This window comes from Acomys russatus, chromosome 27 (genome assembly GCF_903995435.1).
Source record: "Acomys russatus chromosome 27, mAcoRus1.1, whole genome shotgun sequence".
NCBI classification, from domain to species: Eukaryota; Metazoa; Chordata; class Mammalia; order Rodentia; family Muridae; genus Acomys; species Acomys russatus.
In genome coordinates this window covers 55,875,042-55,895,406 of record NC_067163.1, presented here as the reverse complement: position 1 = coordinate 55,895,406, position 20,365 = coordinate 55,875,042, and the positions used below count along the sequence as shown (strand labels likewise).

General features: G+C 47.5%; 2 protein-coding genes across 3 annotated transcripts in view; one reads left to right on the top strand and one right to left on the bottom strand.

Annotated features, from left to right (window-relative positions):
• LOC127210226 (zinc finger protein 14-like) overlaps positions 1-20,365 on the top strand; it is a 75,776-nt gene that overhangs the window by 26,097 nt on the left and 29,314 nt on the right. The gene's annotated exons all lie outside the window — the stretch shown is intronic.
• LOC127210225 (zinc finger protein 20-like) lies at positions 7,884-15,026 on the bottom strand. Its single transcript, XM_051169910.1, has 4 exons — positions 14,972-15,026; positions 11,479-11,605; positions 11,246-11,306; positions 7,884-9,153 (listed from the first exon to the last, which is right to left on the bottom strand). The coding sequence occupies exons 1-4, from the start codon at positions 14,972-14,974 to the stop codon at positions 7,923-7,925; spliced, it is 1,422 nt and encodes a 473-aa protein (XP_051025867.1). The 5' UTR covers positions 14,975-15,026; the 3' UTR covers positions 7,884-7,922.

Genomic DNA, 20,365 nt, shown 5'->3' with positions numbered 1-20,365 from the left:
CCTGTCTCAAAAAACCAAATAAAAGTATATTTGACTCTCATTGTTCTTTGAGAGAATTTCCGTATTCAGCTTTGTGTCCTGATCACACTAGGCAGCGCCCCAGTGAGTAGTTCTGTGTGGGGAGGGTTAGGAGATGTGGTCCTGATGGAGGAACCGCGTCATTGCTTATAGATGCTAAGAGGTTAAAGCCTGTGACACTGAGAGCTCTCTCTGCTTTCTGCCTGCCAGCAACATGCAAGTTCTCAGCTCCCGTCACCATGCCTTCTGGGTGCTGCCATGCCTCCCATTTTCACCCACCATGGACCGTGAGCCCAAATAAACTTCCTCATCTGGGTCATGACGTCTTATCACGGCAACAGCAAAGTCACCAATACAGGAGCCTAAGAGAAATCCACCGTGTAGCATAAGAAAACCGGTGCTGTCCTTGCTCTGCGTGCTAGGAATCTTGTGCATCAAGCAGCCTGCTTCACCTCACTTACATTCCTGGGAAGAATGCTTAGGAGGAGATTGGGAAGAGTTAATGATCGCCTTGCATCCTCTTCTGCCATCTTCACCTGAGCAGGAAAGGATGCTCATCAGATTGGATGCCCGATGCTCAAAATACCTTCGACATTTCCACCAAATCATGTATATCCTCGGTTGGTTTTCATTTCCCGCTTCTTTCCTTTAATCTCTCTTGCTAGTTTCTTCCTTTCTGAAAGAAGCTGTGCATGTCAGTCAGCCTTCTGGTCTCTCATTTCTTGAGCACCATGGCTCTACTACCTTAGTGCTTCGCTCCCCTCCCCCCTCACAGTGGGAGTGACTCACTACAGATTGATGAATGGCCCCTTCTTTGGGGAAAATAAAAGACACCCAACTTTTAGTACAAGAAGAATTACACCTAGAACATATTTAATTTTGGGTTTTGTAATTCATAAAAAGACTAAGAATAAATGTGACTATGAAAACAATAGAGGCCCTCCCTCCAGCCAGGGCTCCCTGCTTATACCATGATTCCTCAAGGACATTACATTATTATTATTTTTTATTTTATTTTATTTTTTTGGTCACAGTCTGTCCACAGTAGGGAGTGGAGGGAGGACACAAATCCAGGCAAGGTGCAGACACCTAAACTCTGCCCTCAATATCAATGATCGTTTAGCTCGGCTTCACCTCGGTGTCTGATCCCATATGAGGCCCAAAGTGTTCAAACACAGGAGCCTGTGGGAACATTTGCGTTCAAACCACAACCCCCCCCCCCCGGCCCCTTACCCCTGTGAGGTCATGGTCACCTCATAATGTAAAACGTGTCTCCTCATCCCTGATAGTCTGGAACACAGGTGGATTTGAGTTGCTTTCACTGGGTCAGGTCTAAGTCTTCACTCCAGCTTGCTAGGCCTGCCACTGGGCTAGACTCCTTGCTTGTGACAGGCTGCAGGCTACGACTGTGCCCATAGGCTTTCCAGCAGCCCTGGCTGGGTGAGCCATATCTACCGGAGCACACTGTCATATACTCTGGGAGTTAACTGCTCACACCTAGGTCAAGCTCCATCTTTTTCCTTTATTATTTTGTTCCTTTTCCGAGCCATTCCTTGGGTTTTAAAGCCTTCTTTGGCTCTTCTGTTGTGTAGGCATGCATGGAGGCAAAACACTGTATACATAAATAAATCTTAAATCTTTAAAAAAAAAATAAAGCCTTCTTCGGGGCTCAGAGGTTAAGAGCACTGGCTGCTCTTCCAAAGGTCCTGAGTTCAATTCCCAGCAACCACATGGTGGCTCACAACCATCTATAATGAGATCTGGTGCCCTCTTCTGGTGTGCGGGTGTACATGCAGACAAGAACACTGTATAAATAGTAAATAAACCTTAAAAAAAATAAAGCCTTCTTCAAGCTCACTTGAAGCAGGCTTCCTGCTTTTCCCCTAGGAACCGTCTTGACAGAGCCTTGTCACGTTAGCCTTGGAGTCGCCCACGGACTGTCCCTTGTCTGTTTTAGCCATCTCTGCCCCCCCCCATGCTCTTGTGTTTTATCAATACCGCGAACATGCTACTGTTTATTTTAAGTTTGGCCTGAGCTTCTACCTCGTAAAGGTCTTGTCTGACCAATGGCTTCAGGAAAACATTAGAACCCACACCCTCCCTGAGGTCCTGCTGGATCAGTCTTTGGCCTCCGTTAGGTCCATCAAGCACTGGGTCTCTCAGGCCTAAGGCAGTAAGTTACACACCTGTCCTTGCTCTTCTATCTTCCGGCAGCCAGGCCACTCTTAGATGAATTAATTTAAGATGGGTGTGGTGGTGCACACCTGAAAACCTAGCATTTAGGGAGGCAGAGGCAGGTGGATCGCTTGTGGAGGAATGTCTTGAATGGATGTAACAACTGTCAATAAAGCGCTGTTTAGCCAATAAGCTGGGCAGAAGGACAGGAAGTGGAAGGCGGGGCTTCCTGGCGAGAGGGAGAGTGAGGATTAGACAGTTGGAAAAGACAGAGGGAGAGAAATGGCTGGACAATCACCATAGCAGCAAATGCTTGGGAGTATATGTATGATATGAGGTTTAAAGTAGTTTGTTTATGTTAGTTTAGGAGTAGATTTGAATTAGTTTAGATTCGGCCCAGCATAATGCTGGCAGCTTTAAAGTACGCTTCAGACTCTGTGTCTTTCATTAGCCATCTTAGGCCGAACTGATACATTTTTAATGTAGCAATCTCTGGTCTACAAAGCGAGTTCAGGACAGGCAAGGCTTCATAGAGAAACCCTGTCTCGAAAAACCACAAGGGAAAAAAAAAAGATACAAGAGACCATGATAGGGAGGGAGTGTTCTGTCAAGTACTTGAATCGTTAAATACTTAAATCTATCAATTTTATTTTATTGTATGACAGCTGTGCCTGCGTGTATGTGTGTGCCCTACATGTATACTGGTACCTGTGTGGCCAGATGTGGGTAACAGATTCCCTGGAACTGAAGGTAAAGATGGTTGTAAACCACCATGTGGGCTGTGGGAACTGACAAGAATGGCAGGTGCTCTTAGCCACCGGGAAAGATCTTTAAAAAACAGCGGAGGAAGGGACTGGAGAGAAGGCTCAGTGAGCAACCACGGGATGGCTCACTACCATCTATAATGTGATCTGATGCCCTCTTCTGGCTTGCAGGTGTACATGCAGACAGAACACTGTATACATGATAAATAAATCTTTAAACAGTGGAGGAACTGGGCACAGCATGCACCTGGCTGGACGGGGCCATTCTAAGTGTCCCGTCTGGATGGTGAATGGGCTTGCTTTCCTTTCTCCTGCCCACGGTCTATCTTTCCCATCTTTTACTTGCTGCTTCGACTTCTTTCTCACTCCCCCACGCTGCCCACTCCTCTGGATTCCAGGGAACGTTCTTCAGCCCATTCTAATTTGTGCTTTTCCTTGCATCCATCCTTCCGAACATAAGAAAAAGCAAGTGGGGAATAAAGAGCTTTTGTATCACAATTCATTACGGAAAGAAATCGTGACAGAAACTCAAGTGGGGTAGGAATCTGGAGGCAGGACCTGATGCAGAGACCATGGACGGGTGCTCTGCTATGGCTTGCTCAGCCTGCTTTCTTATAGAACCCAGGACGACCAGCCCAGGCATGGCCCCGCCCACAGTGAGCTGGACCCTCCCCCGGATCACCAGCCCAGGCATGGCCCCGCCCACAGTGCGCTGGGCCCTCCCCCAGGACCACCAGCCCAGGCATGGCCCCGCCCATAGTGAGCTGGGCCCTCCCCCAGGACCACCAGCCCAGGCATGGCCCCACCCATAGTGAGCTGGGCCCTCCCCCAGGATCACCAGCCCAGGCATGGCCCCGCCCACAGTGAGCTGGGCCCTCCCCCAGGACCACCAGCCCAGGCATGGCCCCGCCCACAGTGGGCTGGGCCCTCCCCCAGGACCACCAGCCCAGGCATGGCCCCGCCCACAGTGAGCTGGGCCCTCCCCCAGGACCACCAGCCCAGGCATGGCCCCGCCCACAGTGGGCTGGGCCCTCCCCCAGGACCACCAGCCCAGGCATGGCCCCGCCCACAGTGGGCTGGGCCCTCCACCATCAACTGCTAACTAAGAAAACACCCTACAGGCTTGCCTTATCTTATGGGTGATTTTTTTGTTCAGTTGAAGTTTCCTCTTATATATGATGGTAGCTTGTGTCAAGTTGACATAAAACTAGCCACGACACCATAGAACTCATACTACATCTTACTTAAGACTGTGCCGCATAAATAGCAAGCAAGTAAGCTTGCTTCCTAGCCAGACGTGGTGGCACATGCTTGTAATCCTAGCACTTGGGAGGCAGAGGTGAGAGTTCGAGGCCAGCCTGGTCCACAAAGGGAGTCCAGGACAGCCAAGGCTACACAGAAAAATTTTGTCTCAAAAAACTATTCTAAAATAATAATAATAATAATAATAATAATAATAATAATAATAATAAAAAAACTATTCTATTCTATTTATTTACTTACTTATTTGAGACAGGCTTTGGAATTTGATATGCAGACACAGAACTTTTCCCCAAGTGGTGGGATTAAAGTTTGCTGCATGACCATGCCCTGATGCAATACGTTCTTTAATTCGTGTTGAGGGGAAGCCTATATTCAAACGAAGACATGCCACTGCATACCAACTGGAAGACAGCCGCCCTGGTATTCCCCCAATGATACTCCACTCAGGAGAGCTTGGTCTTGGTAGCACGTCCTACCATTCGGCTCATGAAGCCTGAAACCACCACAACTGGAGAACAACACCGTTGCACTCGACACGGGGAAAGGCAGCTTTCATTTCTGTTGCTGTGATAAAACATCTTAAGAGAAGGCCAGGCGGTGGTGGCGCACGCCTTTAATCCCAGCCCTCGGGAGGCAGAGGCAGGCGGATCGCTGTGAGTTCGAGGCCAGCCTGGTCTACAAAGTGAGTCCAGGACAGCCAAGGCTACACAGAGAGACCCTGTCTCGAAAAACAAAAACAAAAAACAAAAAACAAAAAAAAACCCCAACCACCCCCCCCCAAACAACAACAAACATCTTAAAAGAAACTGTGTAGGTGACAGGGTTTACTTACCTTACAGTTGCAGGTAATAGCCCATCACTAAGGGGATGCGAGGCAGGAAGCTGAAGGTAAGTCTTCAAGTTTTGCTGTTCCGCATAGCATTACCACTGGCCCAAGAACTCACGCCACAGCCAATTAAGTGCAGCAAAAGGGTGCTGCTTCCTGGCAGGAAGGCAGGCCAATGTGAAACAGCACTCAGGAGCTCCTGCTTAGGGAACAGTGCTGCTCACAGTGGACCTGGCCTTCCTTCATCAATCAACAGTCAAGGTAACCCCGCGCCGACACACCCGCATGCCAGTCTGACCTAAGGAATTCCTCAGCTGAGGTTCTATTCCTAGATGACTCTTGAGTTGTGTCAAGTGGGCAGCGGATGTCGTCCAGGTCACTAGCTTCCCTGTCTCTTTAATATCCTCTACCAAAAATATGTATCTACAACTGGCTATTTTGTACTCTTATTTGATGGCTTACTTATATTTTTTTTTTATAAATTTTTATATATTTTAAACTACAAAACAGCCAGGCATGGTGGCACACACAGCCTTCAATATTAGCCCTTGGGAAGCAGAGACAGGAACTGTGAATTTGAGGCCGGCCTGGGTTTCCAAGTGAGACTCAGCCTCAAAATAAATAGAAAACATGTCAATTTTAATAGAATACCAATGTGGCAGCAACAACAGCAAGCTACACATGAGATACAGGAAAAATAAACTAACAGTCTTAGAGACTCTTTTTTTTTTTTTTTTTTTTTTGGTTTTTCAAGACAGGGTTTCTCTGTGTAGCCTTGGCTGTCCTGGACTAGCTCTGTAGACTAGGCTGGCCTCAAACTCACAGCGATCCGCCTGTCTCTGCCTCCCGAGTGCTGGGATTAAAGGCGTGCGCCACCACTGCCCGGCTCAGTCTTGGAGACTCTTATTTTCCAATAAAACTAAACCAACTTGAGATTTAGGGCCTTCTGTAACAAGCACTTGAAAATCACTTTTCCTTAAAGGCATTTCTTCCTAGTATATTTGCTCTCAGGAACCCACCCCGATGTCTGCACATGCTCAGAAGAATTGTGCCATAAGAACTACATCATTAACTGTCAACTTTGTTTCTCTTGCCACCCTTTCTGTATCAAAACTACTCTGTAAGGGACTGTGTAGAGAGATGAATAGACTGTAAGTCTGTAATCAAAGGGGATTCGGCAGGAGAGTTTAGTGTGGGGCTGGGCAGACCAACGACGGCTGTGTGTCCAGTAGCTGTTCAGTCTATGACACTGGCTGCCTGAGCGCTCTTATTCTGGCAGTCAAGGCCTGGACATTTCTTAGAGTTGCTATTTTGTCTGTGTTGGAAGGCCAAATAATGTGAGGACTGTGGCGGCAGCAACTACGCTCACAGCAACAGCCACACTCAGCAGCAGGAGACAGTTTTCTCCTAAGGCAGTTTTACATCCGAGCCACAAAGCAATAAAGACTCAGGAACCAGATGCTGGGGTGAGAACTTGCTAGCTCAGAGAGGCAGAGAAAGCACCCAGCTGACCTTCCGACTCAGCTCCCGTCCCAGAAGGAAAAGGCCTTTCCTCCTTCTTCGCCCTATCTTAAGTACCCTCAGCACAATGTCCCACCTTTCTGTTTACTTCATCAGCTGGTTACTTGCTCTGCCTCTTGGCCTATAGTTGACTTTATTTAGCTCTCGAATAAAAGGTGTATGCTAGGGCTGAGCCGCACCACAATTAGAAACAGACTTTTCCAGTTCACACTCTTGGGGTTCACAATGTGATCAAATGCCCTGTAACAGGGACTGAGAGACCAAATGGTGCCTATGTTTCTCATCAGTGAGGTATATAAGTATGTTCCCGCCTGTGTGGACACTGCCACAGGCCTCTTACATGATGAATAAAGGTCCTACTCACCTCAGTGTTAAGTCGAGTGTTCAGAAGTGTTAAGTAGAGCGAGTGACAAGGGTGGCCGTTAACACTGATGCACAGAACCAGTCTCATGACAACAAGGAGCAATCATACATCCACCTGAGTTACAAATCCACTGAGACTACATTATTAAAAAAAAAAAAAGGGTTATTAAAACAGCTAAACTGTTTAAGTAACAAAAAACATGGGGTAGGTACTCCCAGCAGTTGCTAGATAAATATCCTAGTACCAGTGGTGGGATACCTTATTTAATTTGTTGGCCAAGGAGGCCCCTGAGGTACCACAAACCATAAAGGTCACTGTCACTGCTCCTAGTTCCATGCCAGAACCTTAGTGTTGAAGAGCCCACAGCCACTGCTGAAGCTGCTAAGTGATGGTTGCTGTGGCACAGACATGTGATGCTCAGTCATAGATGGTTGTTTATACCAATACACTTAAAAAAAAAAAAAAGAGCAAGATAGACTGCTAACAATGTCCTTTCAATGGAAACACTGCCTGTAAGAGGGAGGCTGGAGACTTGGTGAGTAAACGACTAACAAAGGCAGAAAACTAAGCCTTAGCAGGGAAGTGGTGACGCACACCTTTAATCCCAGCACTCGGGATGCAGAGGCAGGTGGATGTCTGTGAGTTGGAGGCCAGCCTGGCCTACAAAACGAGCCCAAGACAGCCAGTACTACATAGAGAAACCCTGTCTTAAAAAAAAAAAAACAACCCAAAAACAAAGAAAGAAAAGAAAACTAAGGTTTGCAAGGCCTGTGTCCAAGGTCACAAAAGCAGCAAACAGTTGCTGATGGAAGAGACGCTGCAGTCAGCTGAGCTGCCTGCAAGCTCTGCGGAGATCTCCAGAGTGGCAGTTCCCGTGAGTGATCACTCAGGCCAGAGTAGCATTTTGAAGATTGCAGCTGTGAGTTGTCCATGGTCCTAAGAGTCCCTCTAATACAGCTGTTGGTTTGCCTAGCTGGACTTTGGCGAATTATTATTCTCTGGGGCATGCAGACATTTGCTTGTGAGTTCTTTCATGTCTTTTAAGATGCCCGTTGCGACTGAAGGCTTTGCCACAGTGTTTACATCCATAGGGTTTCTCTCCAGTGTGGGTTGTCTCATGCCTCTGGAGATGACCGTGACATATAAAGGCTTTACCGCATTCTTTACATACAAAGGGTCTGTCTCCAGTATGAATTTTTTCATGTAACTGCAGCTTACTGTAACATCCGAAAACTTTGCCACATTCTTTACATTCAAAAGATCTGTCTCCAGTATGAATTTTTTCGTGTAACTGCAGCTTACTGTAGCATTCGTAAGATCTGCCACACTGTTTGCATATAAAGGGCCTGTCTTCAGTATGAGTTTGCTCATGTCTCTGACGGTGACTGTTAAGCCTAAAAGCTCGACCGCACTGTTTACACACGTAGGGCTTCTCTCCAGTGTGAATTTTTTCATGTACTTGAAGATCACTATGACGTCTAAAGGCTTTACCGCACTGTTTACATTCATGACGTTTTTCTCCAGTATGAATTTTTTCATGTACCTGCAAGGCGCCAGGAAATATAAACGCTTTCCCGCACTGTCTGCATTCATAGGGCTTCTCGCCAGTATGGATTCTTTCATGCAGGTGGAGGTAACTGTGGTACCTAAAGGCTTTCCCGCACTGCTTGCACTTAAACGGTTTTTTCTCCATGTGAATTCTTTCATGTCGTCTGAGTGAACTGTGAGAACTCAGAACTTTACCACACTGACTACAGTCATAACGTTTTCTTACAGCACGAGCTCCTCCATGTGTGCGCAGTGAACTAACACTAACAGGGACCGTCGCACATTCTTTGTATCGATGAGGACTTTTTCCACTCTGAGTTTCCTGAGGCGGTCCCAGTGTACCTGGAAAACCAAAATATTTTAAACATACCTCACATTCACAGGTCCCATTCACAACGTGAGTTCTCATGTACCGGTGAAAGGTTATCAGAGAAGCAGGGTTACACTGCTTGGTCACACATTTCTCACGCTCATGTGGATTACACTGAGAGTGAGGTGTGGCGTGCTTACCAGAGGACGAGTGACACGAAGGGGCCTTCCCCCACACACTGTGATCACACGGTGCGGATCCAGCGGAACTTATCCTGTTCGTCCTGAGAGTCGGTTTCCAAGTCAGGTTTTCTCCATCTTGGTCACCGCCTTTGCTCATGCGGATGGTCAGTAACGGGCAACTTCTGTGAAGAAAACGTAAGCCACGAGAAGAAAAGACGAGACATTGAGTCAGGCTTGTTTCACTACTGACTGCTTATTGGGTCTACGTTATGCAGAGTTCGAAAAATCAGACAACCTTTACGCCTTTTGCCAGATCTGAGTGGTCACAGGCTAAGTGGACTGATGTCCTACATGCTGATTGTCATGGAGCTTTGATTAGACAGCATATCCGTTAGTTCAAGACCCTAGAATATGTCCAAGGGAAATGCTCAAGAAACACTAATCAGCATGCTTACATTTTAGTGCCTGTCACTGTAGCTTTGGTTAAAACCAAAACCAAAACATTCTAATGAAAAAAATTTAGTGTAACTATCTGTTTAGTTGGCTTCTTTGTAAATTTTTAAAAAAGATTTATTTATTTATTATGTATACAAATCTCGTTATAGATGGTTGTGAGTCAACATGTGGGTGCTGGGAATTGAACTCATGACCTTTAGAAGAGCAGTCAGTGCTCTTAACCTCTGAGCCATCTCTCCAGCCCTGTAAATTAAAAAAAAAAAAAAAAAAAAAAAAAATTATTTATTTATTACGTATACACACCAGAAGAGGGCACCAGATCTCATTATAGATGGTTGTGAGCCACCATGTGGTTGCTGGGAATTGAACTCAGGACCTCTGGAAGAGCAGCCAGTGATCTTAACCTCTGAGCCATCTCTCCAGCCCTTCTTTGTAAATTTTTTTTTTTTTTGGTTTTTCGAGACAGGGTTTCTCTGTGTAGCCTTGGCCATCCTGGACTCACTTTGTAGACCAGGCTGGCCTCGAACTCACAGCGATCCGCCTGCCTCTGCCTCCCGAGTGCTGGGATTAAAGGCGTGCGCCACCACGCCCGGCCTTCTTTGTAAATTTTTATAGCACATTAAAACTTCTATAAAGACTTCCTGTCACGGTCACTACTGAAGGACCCTGTGGCCCTGTGTAGAGAGTGGAGGACGCCCTGTGGGAGTGTGTGTTTTCACATGGGCATGGCCTGTTGAGGATTCTGAGATAAACCGGCAAAGCCATTGCTCACCTCACATAGTCCATATTTAAGAGGGACGGCAAAGCTCTCTTCGGGTGTCTACGTGTTTACGAACTAGTGGTCAGTGTGTGTAAAGGCTAGCAACTGCAGCTCCCTCCTCCCAGGTATTCGTAGCCTGAGACTGTCCACCTAGAGATCGCCTACCCAGGCTAGCTAACCCCTCCCTGTGCTGTACCTAACAAAGAGACCAAGGTTCCAGGTTGCAGCGGCAGTGTTGGCAGTACCCGTTAGAGGACCCCACGAGACCCCAGCTTCATCGTGCGCGTGTCTGTTCTTTCTTCATTCCCTCGCTACACCTAGCCAGGATCCCTCAACCCAAGCCTCTCAGGAGTTGGCAGCCACAGCCCACAAAGTGATAAAAACGTATGAGCCGGCTGAGGTACAGCTGGCTCCAGACACCAAGCTCACATGGGGCTTTGTGGCCTGTGCGTAGTTCCTCATGGAACTGCTCAAGGTTTCCAGGGCTAAAAGAGCACTCCAATCCATGACGAAGAGGGTGCCTAGACACATCCACACTTTGCCAAGACACAGCCAGAAAAGTTGAGCAACACACTAGCAGCCAAGAGGAAACTGGGGTGGAGAAAGCTTATCGCTCTCAATAAACTTTTATATCTTTAAGAAAGAGCCTTCAGGGGCTGGAGAGATGGCTCAGTGGTTAAAAGCACTGCCTGCTCTTCCAAAGGACCCGGGTTCAATTCCCAGCACCCACATGGCAGCTCACAACTGTCTGTAACTCCAAAATTTGACACCCACACACCAACGCACATAAGTTAAAATTAAATAAAATATTAAAAAAAAAAAAAAAAAGAAAGATCCTTCAAAAGCCTTTTGCTTCTTTTTTTGTTAAAGGTATTTGTTTTGTTGTTGTTGTTTATTTATTATGTATACAGTGCACATCAGATCTCATTATCGATGGTTGTGAGCCACCATGTGGTTGCTGGGAATTGAACTCAGGACCTCTGGAAGAGCAGTCGGTGCTCTTAACCGCTGAGCCATCTCTCCAGCCCAAGCCTTTTGCTTCTATGTCTACACATTACCTCAGATTTCTCCCAGGATTTTTATCATGGTCTTCAAGGTTCTGGTCTTCCCATTTGTGTCCTAAAAGGAAGTCCCAGAAAATTTAGGATAAATTAGACATTACTAAAAAATTAGTTTCTTGCTTTGGTTTATATTGAAACCCTGTCTGATTTATTTACTATAATTTGCCTTTCAATAACCCAAATCCCAGAAGAGCATCGGTACCAAGAGATACTTGCTCCCTTATCCGTACCTACGGCAGCGAGGTTCCTGCAGGTCTCCTGCATCACGTCTCTGTACAGACTCTTCTGGGAAGGGTCCAGAAGAGCCCACTCCTCCTGGGTGAAGTGCACAGCCACGTCCTCAAAGCTCACCGAGGCCTAAACATGGCACATACTTGATTGACAACAGGTTCACTCGGCTCTGTGGGATCCACACATCTCTCCCATGACAGGGAAGTCATCACACAAGCACTGAGGGATTGGAGAACAGCACTGCAGCAGCGCTGCTCTCACTGCGGGGCTCAGCACAGGATGTGCGGATGCTCTCCCTGCCCTCTCTACACAGCCCATGTCTACTTCCTGTCTTAGAGGCCTCCCCCTGGTGTCTGGTACAGTGTTAACAGAGCAGACACCTCTCTAACCTCCTTGAACCCATACAGGGACACACATAAATAAATAATAAAATGAAGACATGCTTTACAATGGAATGAGAAGCAAATATGAATACTACATGTACATAATAAAGACAAGCAAATGGCTTCTCACACTGACACATCAACAAAGTCCGCCGCTGAGGTAATGGGCATAACGAAAGAAGCAGTTACGGGCGGAAGGAGTCTAGGCCAGGCGTGGTGGGGCACACCTTGATTCCCTGCACTAGGAAGGCAGAGGCAGGCAGATCTCTGTGAATCTGAGGCCAGCCTGGGCTACATGGCAAATTCCAGACCAACCAGAGCTACACAGTGAGGGACTCTGTCTCAAACAAACAACTGTGTTTGTTTAAACATGCCACTATTTCCCAGGATCAGAACTGAAGTCACTAATACAAGTGACTTGTATTAGTGGCACCCACTTGGACTCCAGTAATCAGACGACCACAGGAAATCTCTAGGTCAAGTTTAGCTTGCATCTTGAAAATGAAACAAATAGCCAGGTGGTGGCGGTGCACACCTGTAATCCCAGCACTCGGGAGGCAGAGGCAGGCAGATCGCTGTGAGTTCGAGGCCAGCCTGGTCTACAAAGGGAGTCCAGGACAGCCAAGGCTACACAGAGAGACCCTGTCTCGAAAAATCAAAACAAAACAAACAAACAAACAAAAACATTTTACTTGATTTTCACAAAGGAAATGGTTCATTCTTTTTTCCTTCCCTCCTCTTCTTCATTCTCTCTTTTTAAACTTTTTTCTTTGTTATTAATGATAATTTATTCACATCCCATCCCAGCTGCTATCTAGATGCTCCTGTCTTCCCATTCCTAACTCCCTCCCCTTTCTGCCCTATTCCCCTCCCCTAGACCTCTGATGCGGGGGGGGGGGGGGGGGGGGGAATCCTCCTCCCCCACTGTCTGGGCACAGCCTATGAGGTCTCATCAGGACAGCCTGCATCCTCTTCCTCTGTGTGCCCGCAAGGCCGTCTTGCCTAGGAACAGTGACCAAATCCTGGGTGCCAGAGTGCATGCCAGAGGTTCAGCAGAGGTCCCCCCTTACCCCCACGTGGAGAATCAGCTGTCCAGCAGCTACATCTGAGCAGGGGTCTTGGTTCTCTGCGTTATCATTTGAGACAGGGTTTCTCTGCGTAGCCCTGGCTGTCCTGGAACTAACTCTGGTGACCAGGCTGGCCTTGAACTCAGAAACTTGCCTGCCTCTGTCTTCAGAGTGCTAGGATTAAAGGTGTGCACCTGACTGGAGGGAATGGTTCTTAATATTACCCCTTATGGCAAGATGATGTATCCTGGGCTCCAAATGACTTGAAGTGGTGATTTTGCTTAAGGGAGTTGAAGATACACCACAGCAAATGTTATACCAGCACCATGCCTAACATGGGAGCAACCAGCATGAGGATGCACACACCAGTGTCATGGAATAAGACATACAAACCCAATCACACTTCCACATGCACATGATAACACTAGGAAATGTAACTAGGAAAGCTCCAATCCAAGAACTAAAGGTATCAACCAAAAAGTAAATACACGAATCTAAATTCAATAGCAAGTATAAGATAAGTAGTTTGAAAACTACAAAGCTTTTGAGGCCAGCCCCGGCTACTAAGTCAGTCTAGGACAGCCAAGGCTGCACAGAGAAACCCTGTCTCGAAAAACAAAACAACAACAACAAAAACAAACAAACAAAACCAAAAACTACAAAGCTGGTTTTTACAAATCTGATTTTCTTCTTCTTCTTCTTCTGAACACTCCTCTCTGTGTGCAAGTGTGGCTATGCACTTGCCATAATGCATGTATGAGGTGAAGAGACAAGGGGACAAGAGGTCAAAGAAACACTGTGACTCTCCTCTCCTTCTCCCTTAAGGCTTCCAGGGACTAACCCCAAGTCTTAAGGCTTGGCAGCAAGAGGCCCCACGTCCTGAGGGAGTCTGCTGGACCAAGAGTCTAAGTATCTGTTTTTTCTTTCCTTCGGCTGAGAAAGGTCCTCGCTATGGAATCCTAACTTGCCTGGAACTCCCCTCCGTGTATGCCTAGTGGCTGACCAGTCCTCACAGAGATCTCCAGAATGCTGGGATGAAAGGTGAGCACCAACATGTTCAGCAAGAATCTAAGTTTAAGTGCCTAATAGTAAGATAAGATGGCACTATCCCTTAAACACTCAGGATCACACCACTGGGGAACACAGTACGTAATTATCCTGTGGGTGGGGGAGAACTCCGGGTATGGTTAAAGGTCATTTGCTGAAAGCTAAGGGCTCATCAGCATAGGGTGGGGTATTTCCAGTAATCTCCAGGTGCTCGAGGAACAGGTTTTACCAGGAGAAAAGGAGTTGAACCTGTTTCCCGTCCCCCTAAGGATTAGGAGACATTCCTCAGGTAGAGGATGTGGGGATTAGGGCTCCCCAGATCGGGCAGAGAAGAGGGTGCCCTGATGACAAAGGTAGTCATTTTTGCCCTGAGCTCTGGGGCTATCCGCTAACGCCAGACTTCTTTCTACCCAGGGCCCCCACAGTGAACCTCAGAAGGAGAAACACACACACAACAAATGAGGCGAGAGTGGGCAGCAGCGCAACCACAGGGCGGAGGGGCAGCGGCAAGGGTCCCTACTCGGTACGCTCCTGAGTGTGTCCCTCCACGCTTCTCCTCCCTCGTCGCACCCAGGGGCGGCCCAGGGTGGCCTCTCTCCTCGAACAGCTGCGGGCTTGTCGCAAGGCAGCGTTACAATTGGCTGCCACCTTAGATGCAAGCTGTCAAAGTCCTCACTCGGAAGAGGAGAGGTGTCCGCAGACCTGCCCAGGGAGGCGCCCCGAGGGGGTCGGCGACCCCTCCCACACTGGCGTCCTGAGCTCCCCAGCACGCTGCCCTCCTCTCACTGGGTCAGCGTGCCCCCCCTCCCGCCCCCGATCAGCCGCGTGCCCTCCCGTTGCCCGCCCGGGGCTCGCGACTTTGCCTTGTTTAACTCTAACCTTAGCGTGAAGCCCAACTTTCCGGGACGCCGGTCCCCCCCACCACCACACCACACCGGCTCCCACGGCTCAGCTGGCCGCTCCTCCCCGTCCGAGGACAGTGGCCCTGCGCTCACCATGGCGCGGCTGCCGAGCTCGCCCGCGACCCTCACAGCTCCCGGCTGCGGCGGCCACAGCGAAGGGCTGCGCACCCGCTGCGCCTCCTTCTGCTGCTCGGCGGAACGCACAGCAGGACTGCCGGAAGGAGCCCGCCCCCTCGCGCCCCTCGGCGCTCCTGATTGGATAGTTTGTCTGGAGGCCCTGATTGGCTAGGGCTGCACCGCGAGTGACAGGCGGAGCGGCCGAAGTGACGCCTTTAGCAGGAGCCCCACTGAATCAAGGCCAACAGCACAGCCCCTTTCTTCCAGCACCGGTTCCCTGGGAGATCTCACCCAATTCAGGAAAAAATTTGCATAAAAGCCTAACCTGCGGGGGGTCGTGCGGGGTACTTCAGTCTTTGGTGATCTCAAAGCGTAGTTCGTATTTTTCCTGGGTAGCTAGTGCCCACAGTCCGTTTGCCAACTCAATCTCCAGTGTGGTGATTTCTTGCCTCAGACCTGGAATTGGTATTGGCCTTGGGTCTGAGGTACTTCATGGACTTGGATTTTTACTCAGGCAATCCAAAGATTTTTTTTTTTTTTTTTTTTTTTTTTTTTTTTTTTTTTTTTTTTTGAGTATGGCTTGTCTAGCGGAGCTTGGTGGTGCACATCCCCTTAATCCCAGCACTCGCTCGGGTGGCAGAGACAGGCAGATCTCTATGAGTTCTAGGCCAGTCTGGTCTACGGTGTGAGATCTGGCCCGGCCCAGCCAAGGTTGTTAGAGGCCGGAACACACAGGCCCCTCTTCAGCTCTTTTCCCACACAGAGTTATTAAGAAGCTGTCTGTGCTGTGATTTTACGGCTGTCAATTGATAATCTAGCCCAGTACCTGGTCCTCTGTGCTCATCTTCACAGTTGGAAATAAGATAACAAATTTCTGGGGGAAAAAAAAAAAAACAGCTACGGATTTAACATAAGACAATGTTTTTAAGTCCCCCTCCTCCCTGGTGTGACATTCCTGTCCTTGTCCCTTATAGGCCAGGTCTGCTGTCTTCTCGGATTTCCCATCTCAATGGTTTAGAACACAAAGCCTTATCTAATGGATAATTTGGGATTTGATGCTTCATCTTTTTCTTATGTGGTTTCAGTTGTGTGGCACACCACTGTCACTCTCCAGATCTCAGAGTTCCCCTGCCACTGCTGGGGAAGAGAAGTGCCTAGAGCCAACTGCTTCTCTGTAACTGGTTAGCTCTAAACGCACTTCATATGGAAAGGGACCACAACAGTGTAATTCAGCACTTCTCAACCTGTGGGTCGTGACCCCCAAACCATCAGAAAACACATATATTTACATTATGGTCCATAACAGTAGCAAAATTTATGAAGTTTATGAAGTAGCAACAAAAATAATTTTATGAGCCGGGCAGGTGGCACATTGCCTGTAATCCCAGCATTCAGGGAGGCAGAGGCAGGCAGATCTCTGTGAGTTCGAGGCCAGCCTAGTCTACAAAGTGAGTCCAGGATATGCAAGGTTACACAGAGAAACCTTGTCTCAAAAAAAACCTCATTTTATGGTTGGGGGTCACCACAACATGAGGAGCTGTATTTGAGGTCCCAGCGTTAGGAAAGTTGTGAGCCACTGGTCCTCAATCATTACATCACTTAGACCAGCTCAGACTAAACCATGTGGTATTGAAATTGCTGCCACCGAATAGTCAATATTTCTTTAATATGTGGAAATCTAGTATTTCTTTACTTTTTTTGTTGGGAGGATGAAATCACCTTTGTAACACCCCCTTATTGGGGAGTAACTCTTTAATCTCTTTCTTTCTTTCTTTCTTTCTTTCTTTCTTTCTTTCTTTCTTTCTTTTATAGCAGGATCTGTCTTGGTTAGTTTTTGTCCACTTGTGACAACCTAGCGTCATTTGTGAAGAAGGCCTCAGAGCATTTTCTTCATCAGCGACTGATGTGCCCAATTGAGATGGTGGCACCTTTGGGCAGGTGGTCCTGGGTTCTATAAGCCCCATGGGGAGCAAGCCAGTAAGCTCAGGCAATCCAAAGATTTTGTTTGAGCATGAATTGTCTATTGGAGCTCGGTGGTACACATTCCCTTAAGCCCAGCACTCACTCTGGTGGCCGAGACAGGCGGAGGATCTCTGTGAGTTCTAGGCCAGCCTAGTCTACAGTGTGAAGGAGATCCAGGCTGCCTCAGGAGACTCCTGAGCTAGCTCCTGCCTCCAGGTTCCCACCCTGAATTTCTTCCCTAATTTCCCTCCATGATGGAAGGTAGGGATAGGCTGCAATAAACGCTTTGCTCCCCAAGCTGCTTTTGGTCATGGTGTTTTAGCACAGCAATAGAGAGCTCTTACTGTGTAGCCCTGTCTAGCCTAGAACTCACAGATATCCTCCTGTTTCTGACTCCTGAGTGCTTAGATTAAAGGTGTGCCAGCATTCCTGTCCTCTTTTCAGATTTAAAGGGAAAGCTGTTGTCTCTCACATGTGTAGTATTGTTCCTTCCCTGTGCTCTTTCATCTCAAGGCCATCTTAGTTAGGCTATCTTAGTTAGGATTTCTATTGCTATGTTGAATCACCACGACCAAAAACCAAGTTGAGATGCTGGGCATGGTGGCTCATGCCCTTAATCCCAGCACTTGGGAGGCAGAGGCAGGTGGATTGCTGTGAGTTCGAGGCCAGCCTGTTCTACAAAGTGAGCCCAGGACTGCCTGAACAGAGAAATCCTGTGTACAGAAACCTGTGTACAGAGAAACCCTGTCTCAAAAAGAAAAGAAAAGAAAAACACCCAAAAAAACAAAAAACAAACAAACAACCAAAAAACCCTGAAGTTGGGGAGGAAAGGGCTTATTCATCTTATGCTTCCACTTTGGTGTTTATCACCAAAGGGAGTAAGGACAGAAACTCAAACAGGACAGGACCCTGAAGGCAGGAGCTGGTGCAGAGGCCACAGAGGGGTGCTGCTTACTGGCTTGCTCAAGCCTGCTTTCTTATAGAACTCAGGATCAGCAGCCCAGAGATGGCGCTACCAACTATGGGCTGGGCCCTCCCCCACTGATCACCAAGTGAGAAAATGCCTCACAGCTGGAGCTCATGGCAACATTTTCTCAACTAAGGCTCCTTCCTCTCTGATGACTCCAGCTTGTGTCAGGTTGACTAAACCAGCCAGTACCCATGCCAAAAAGGAAACAAAATTATTAGTGCATGTTGAAATATGGATTTTATAAAGAAAGAAAGAGAGATTAGATCCTTGAAAGAGTGAAATGAAAGAACGTGGCTATGACCAAAAGATCATTTTTAAGTATGCACATAATTGACAAGCCCTTAGCTAAGCTCTAACGACTTTAATAACGTGCAGAAACACTGAGGGGGCAGGCTATAATAATTTATCAGAGTTACTAAGGTCAGAGACTGAGCTCTGGTAGCTCCAATAAACCAGACTAGCCACCATCCCTGATAGGCAAGTTATATAGGCAAGCAATAAGCAATAATGAAGAAGAGGAGGAGGAAGAGGAGGAAGGGGAGGAGAAGAGGGAAAGAAGGAGAAGAAGAAGAAGAAGAAGAAGAAGAAGAAGAAGAAGAAGAAGAAGAAGAAGAAGAAAAGGCGGCGGCGACAGCATTGAATAAGACTGCCCTGAGACCTCTAGGGATCGGTCCACTCCTGGGTCCATACACAGGTTAAGGATTAATGGATTACAGGAGGTCAGCGTGCCCAGGCAGTTCTGGTGCAGAAACTGTCTGGAAGGGCCCTTCTGGAGAGGACCAAACAGAGGCATCAAGATTTAACCGCAGGTAGGTGGCAATGCGCACAGGGAGGAGCCGCGGTTTTACCTGAGTGGAGAAAGTGTGCGGAGCTCGAGCGCGTTTATCTTTGATGCTGCTTCCTGACAAAGGGAGACGTGAGCAGCCGCTTCCCCATCCCTGCCGCCGCAGGCACAGCCCTTCTCGCCAGCGTACCTCACCAGGACAGAATTTGCCTTTGTCAGTCACAACAAAGAAAACAGTAACCGTAACAAAGAATCGGTACAGAGGACCGCGGTCTTCCCTGTGAGAAACAGGAGTGCCATGTTGGCCACATACAGTTGATTTATTATAACAGGAACGTAGATTTGGGTTCTGCATGACAGAATACCTACATTCCTTAGACAGAGCTGAAGGAACCATTTTGCGAGGCTGTCTGCGGCATCACAGCCCCTCTCTGGGACAACCAGAAAGGGCTATGGTAACAATGGGAAAATTTCACGGTGGGGAAATTTGGGGAGTTTGCCAGGCGGTAACGGTGCATGCTTTTTAATCCAAGCACTTGGGAGGCAGATCTCTACAGAGTTCCAAAACAGCCAGGGCTACACAGAGAGAAACTCTTTCTTGAACTTACCGAAAGAAAGAAAGAAAGAAAGAAAGAAAGAAAGAAAGAAAGAAAGAAAGAAAGAAAGAAAGAAAGAAAGAAAGAAAGAAAGAAAGAAAGAAAGAAAGAAAAAGAAAGATGGCTCAGTGGTTAAGAGCGCTGCCTGCTCTTCCAAAGGTCCTGAGTTCAATTCCCAGCAACCACATGGTGGCTCACAACCATCTGTAATGTGATATGGCGCCCTCTTCTGGCTTGCAGGAGTACATGCAAGCAGAGCACTGTATATATAATAATAAATAAATCTTTAAAAAAAGAAAAAGAAAGAAGGAAATAAATAAATAAATAAATTTGGGGAGTTCACATGGTTACATATTTCCATGGAAGGTCTGATTCAATGGTTCTCAACTTTCCTAATGGTGTGCTCTTTAATTCAGTTCCTCATGTTGTGGTGACCGCCCCCACCTTAAAATTATCTTTGCTACTGTTATGAATCATAATATAAAGATCCATGTTTTCTGATGGTGTCTGGGGGTCGCGACCCACAGGTTGAGAAGCACTGGTAACTGGCGCGGCACAGTAATTTATAGGGTGTCTGCTGGTTTCCATCATTGCCCCCAAAGGACCCGTGAATGAAACAACCAGAGTGGCTGGGATTTGTGTTACAGCGGGCTCTGTTACAGAAGCTTCCCCCCACCAAGACATACCTGATGCTGAATGCTAAAGGCTTTGGCTAGGTGGCTGGGAACTCAGAAGAGCATACCTAGAAGAGATGCCTAGTTCTTTCCAGATGTGCCATGAAGGGTGTATTAGTTTTCTTTGTCATTACTGTGATTTAAAAAACAAACAAACAAACTGGGGGCTGGAGAGATGGCTCAGCGGTTAAGAGCACTGACTGCCCCTCCAGAGGACCGGGGTTCAATTCCCAGCACCCACATGGCAGCTCACAACTGTCTGTAACTCCAGGATCTGACACCCTCACACAGACATAAGTGCAGGCAAAACACCAAAGCACATAAAATAAAATACATAAATTAATTTTTAAAAAATCTGGCTGGCCATTGTGGCGCATGCCTTTA

Excerpts from the sequence above, each read along its gene's own strand:
- LOC127210225 (XM_051169910.1), bottom strand. Across the intron at positions 11,307-11,478 it reads CAGGAACCTCGCTGCCGTAG|GACACAAATGGGAAGACCAG; the intron begins GTACGGATAAGG and ends ACTTCCTTTTAG. Across the intron at positions 9,154-11,245 it reads AATCCTGGGAGAAATCTGAG|AAGTTGCCCGTTACTGACCA; the intron begins GTAATGTGTAGA and ends TTTTCTTCACAG.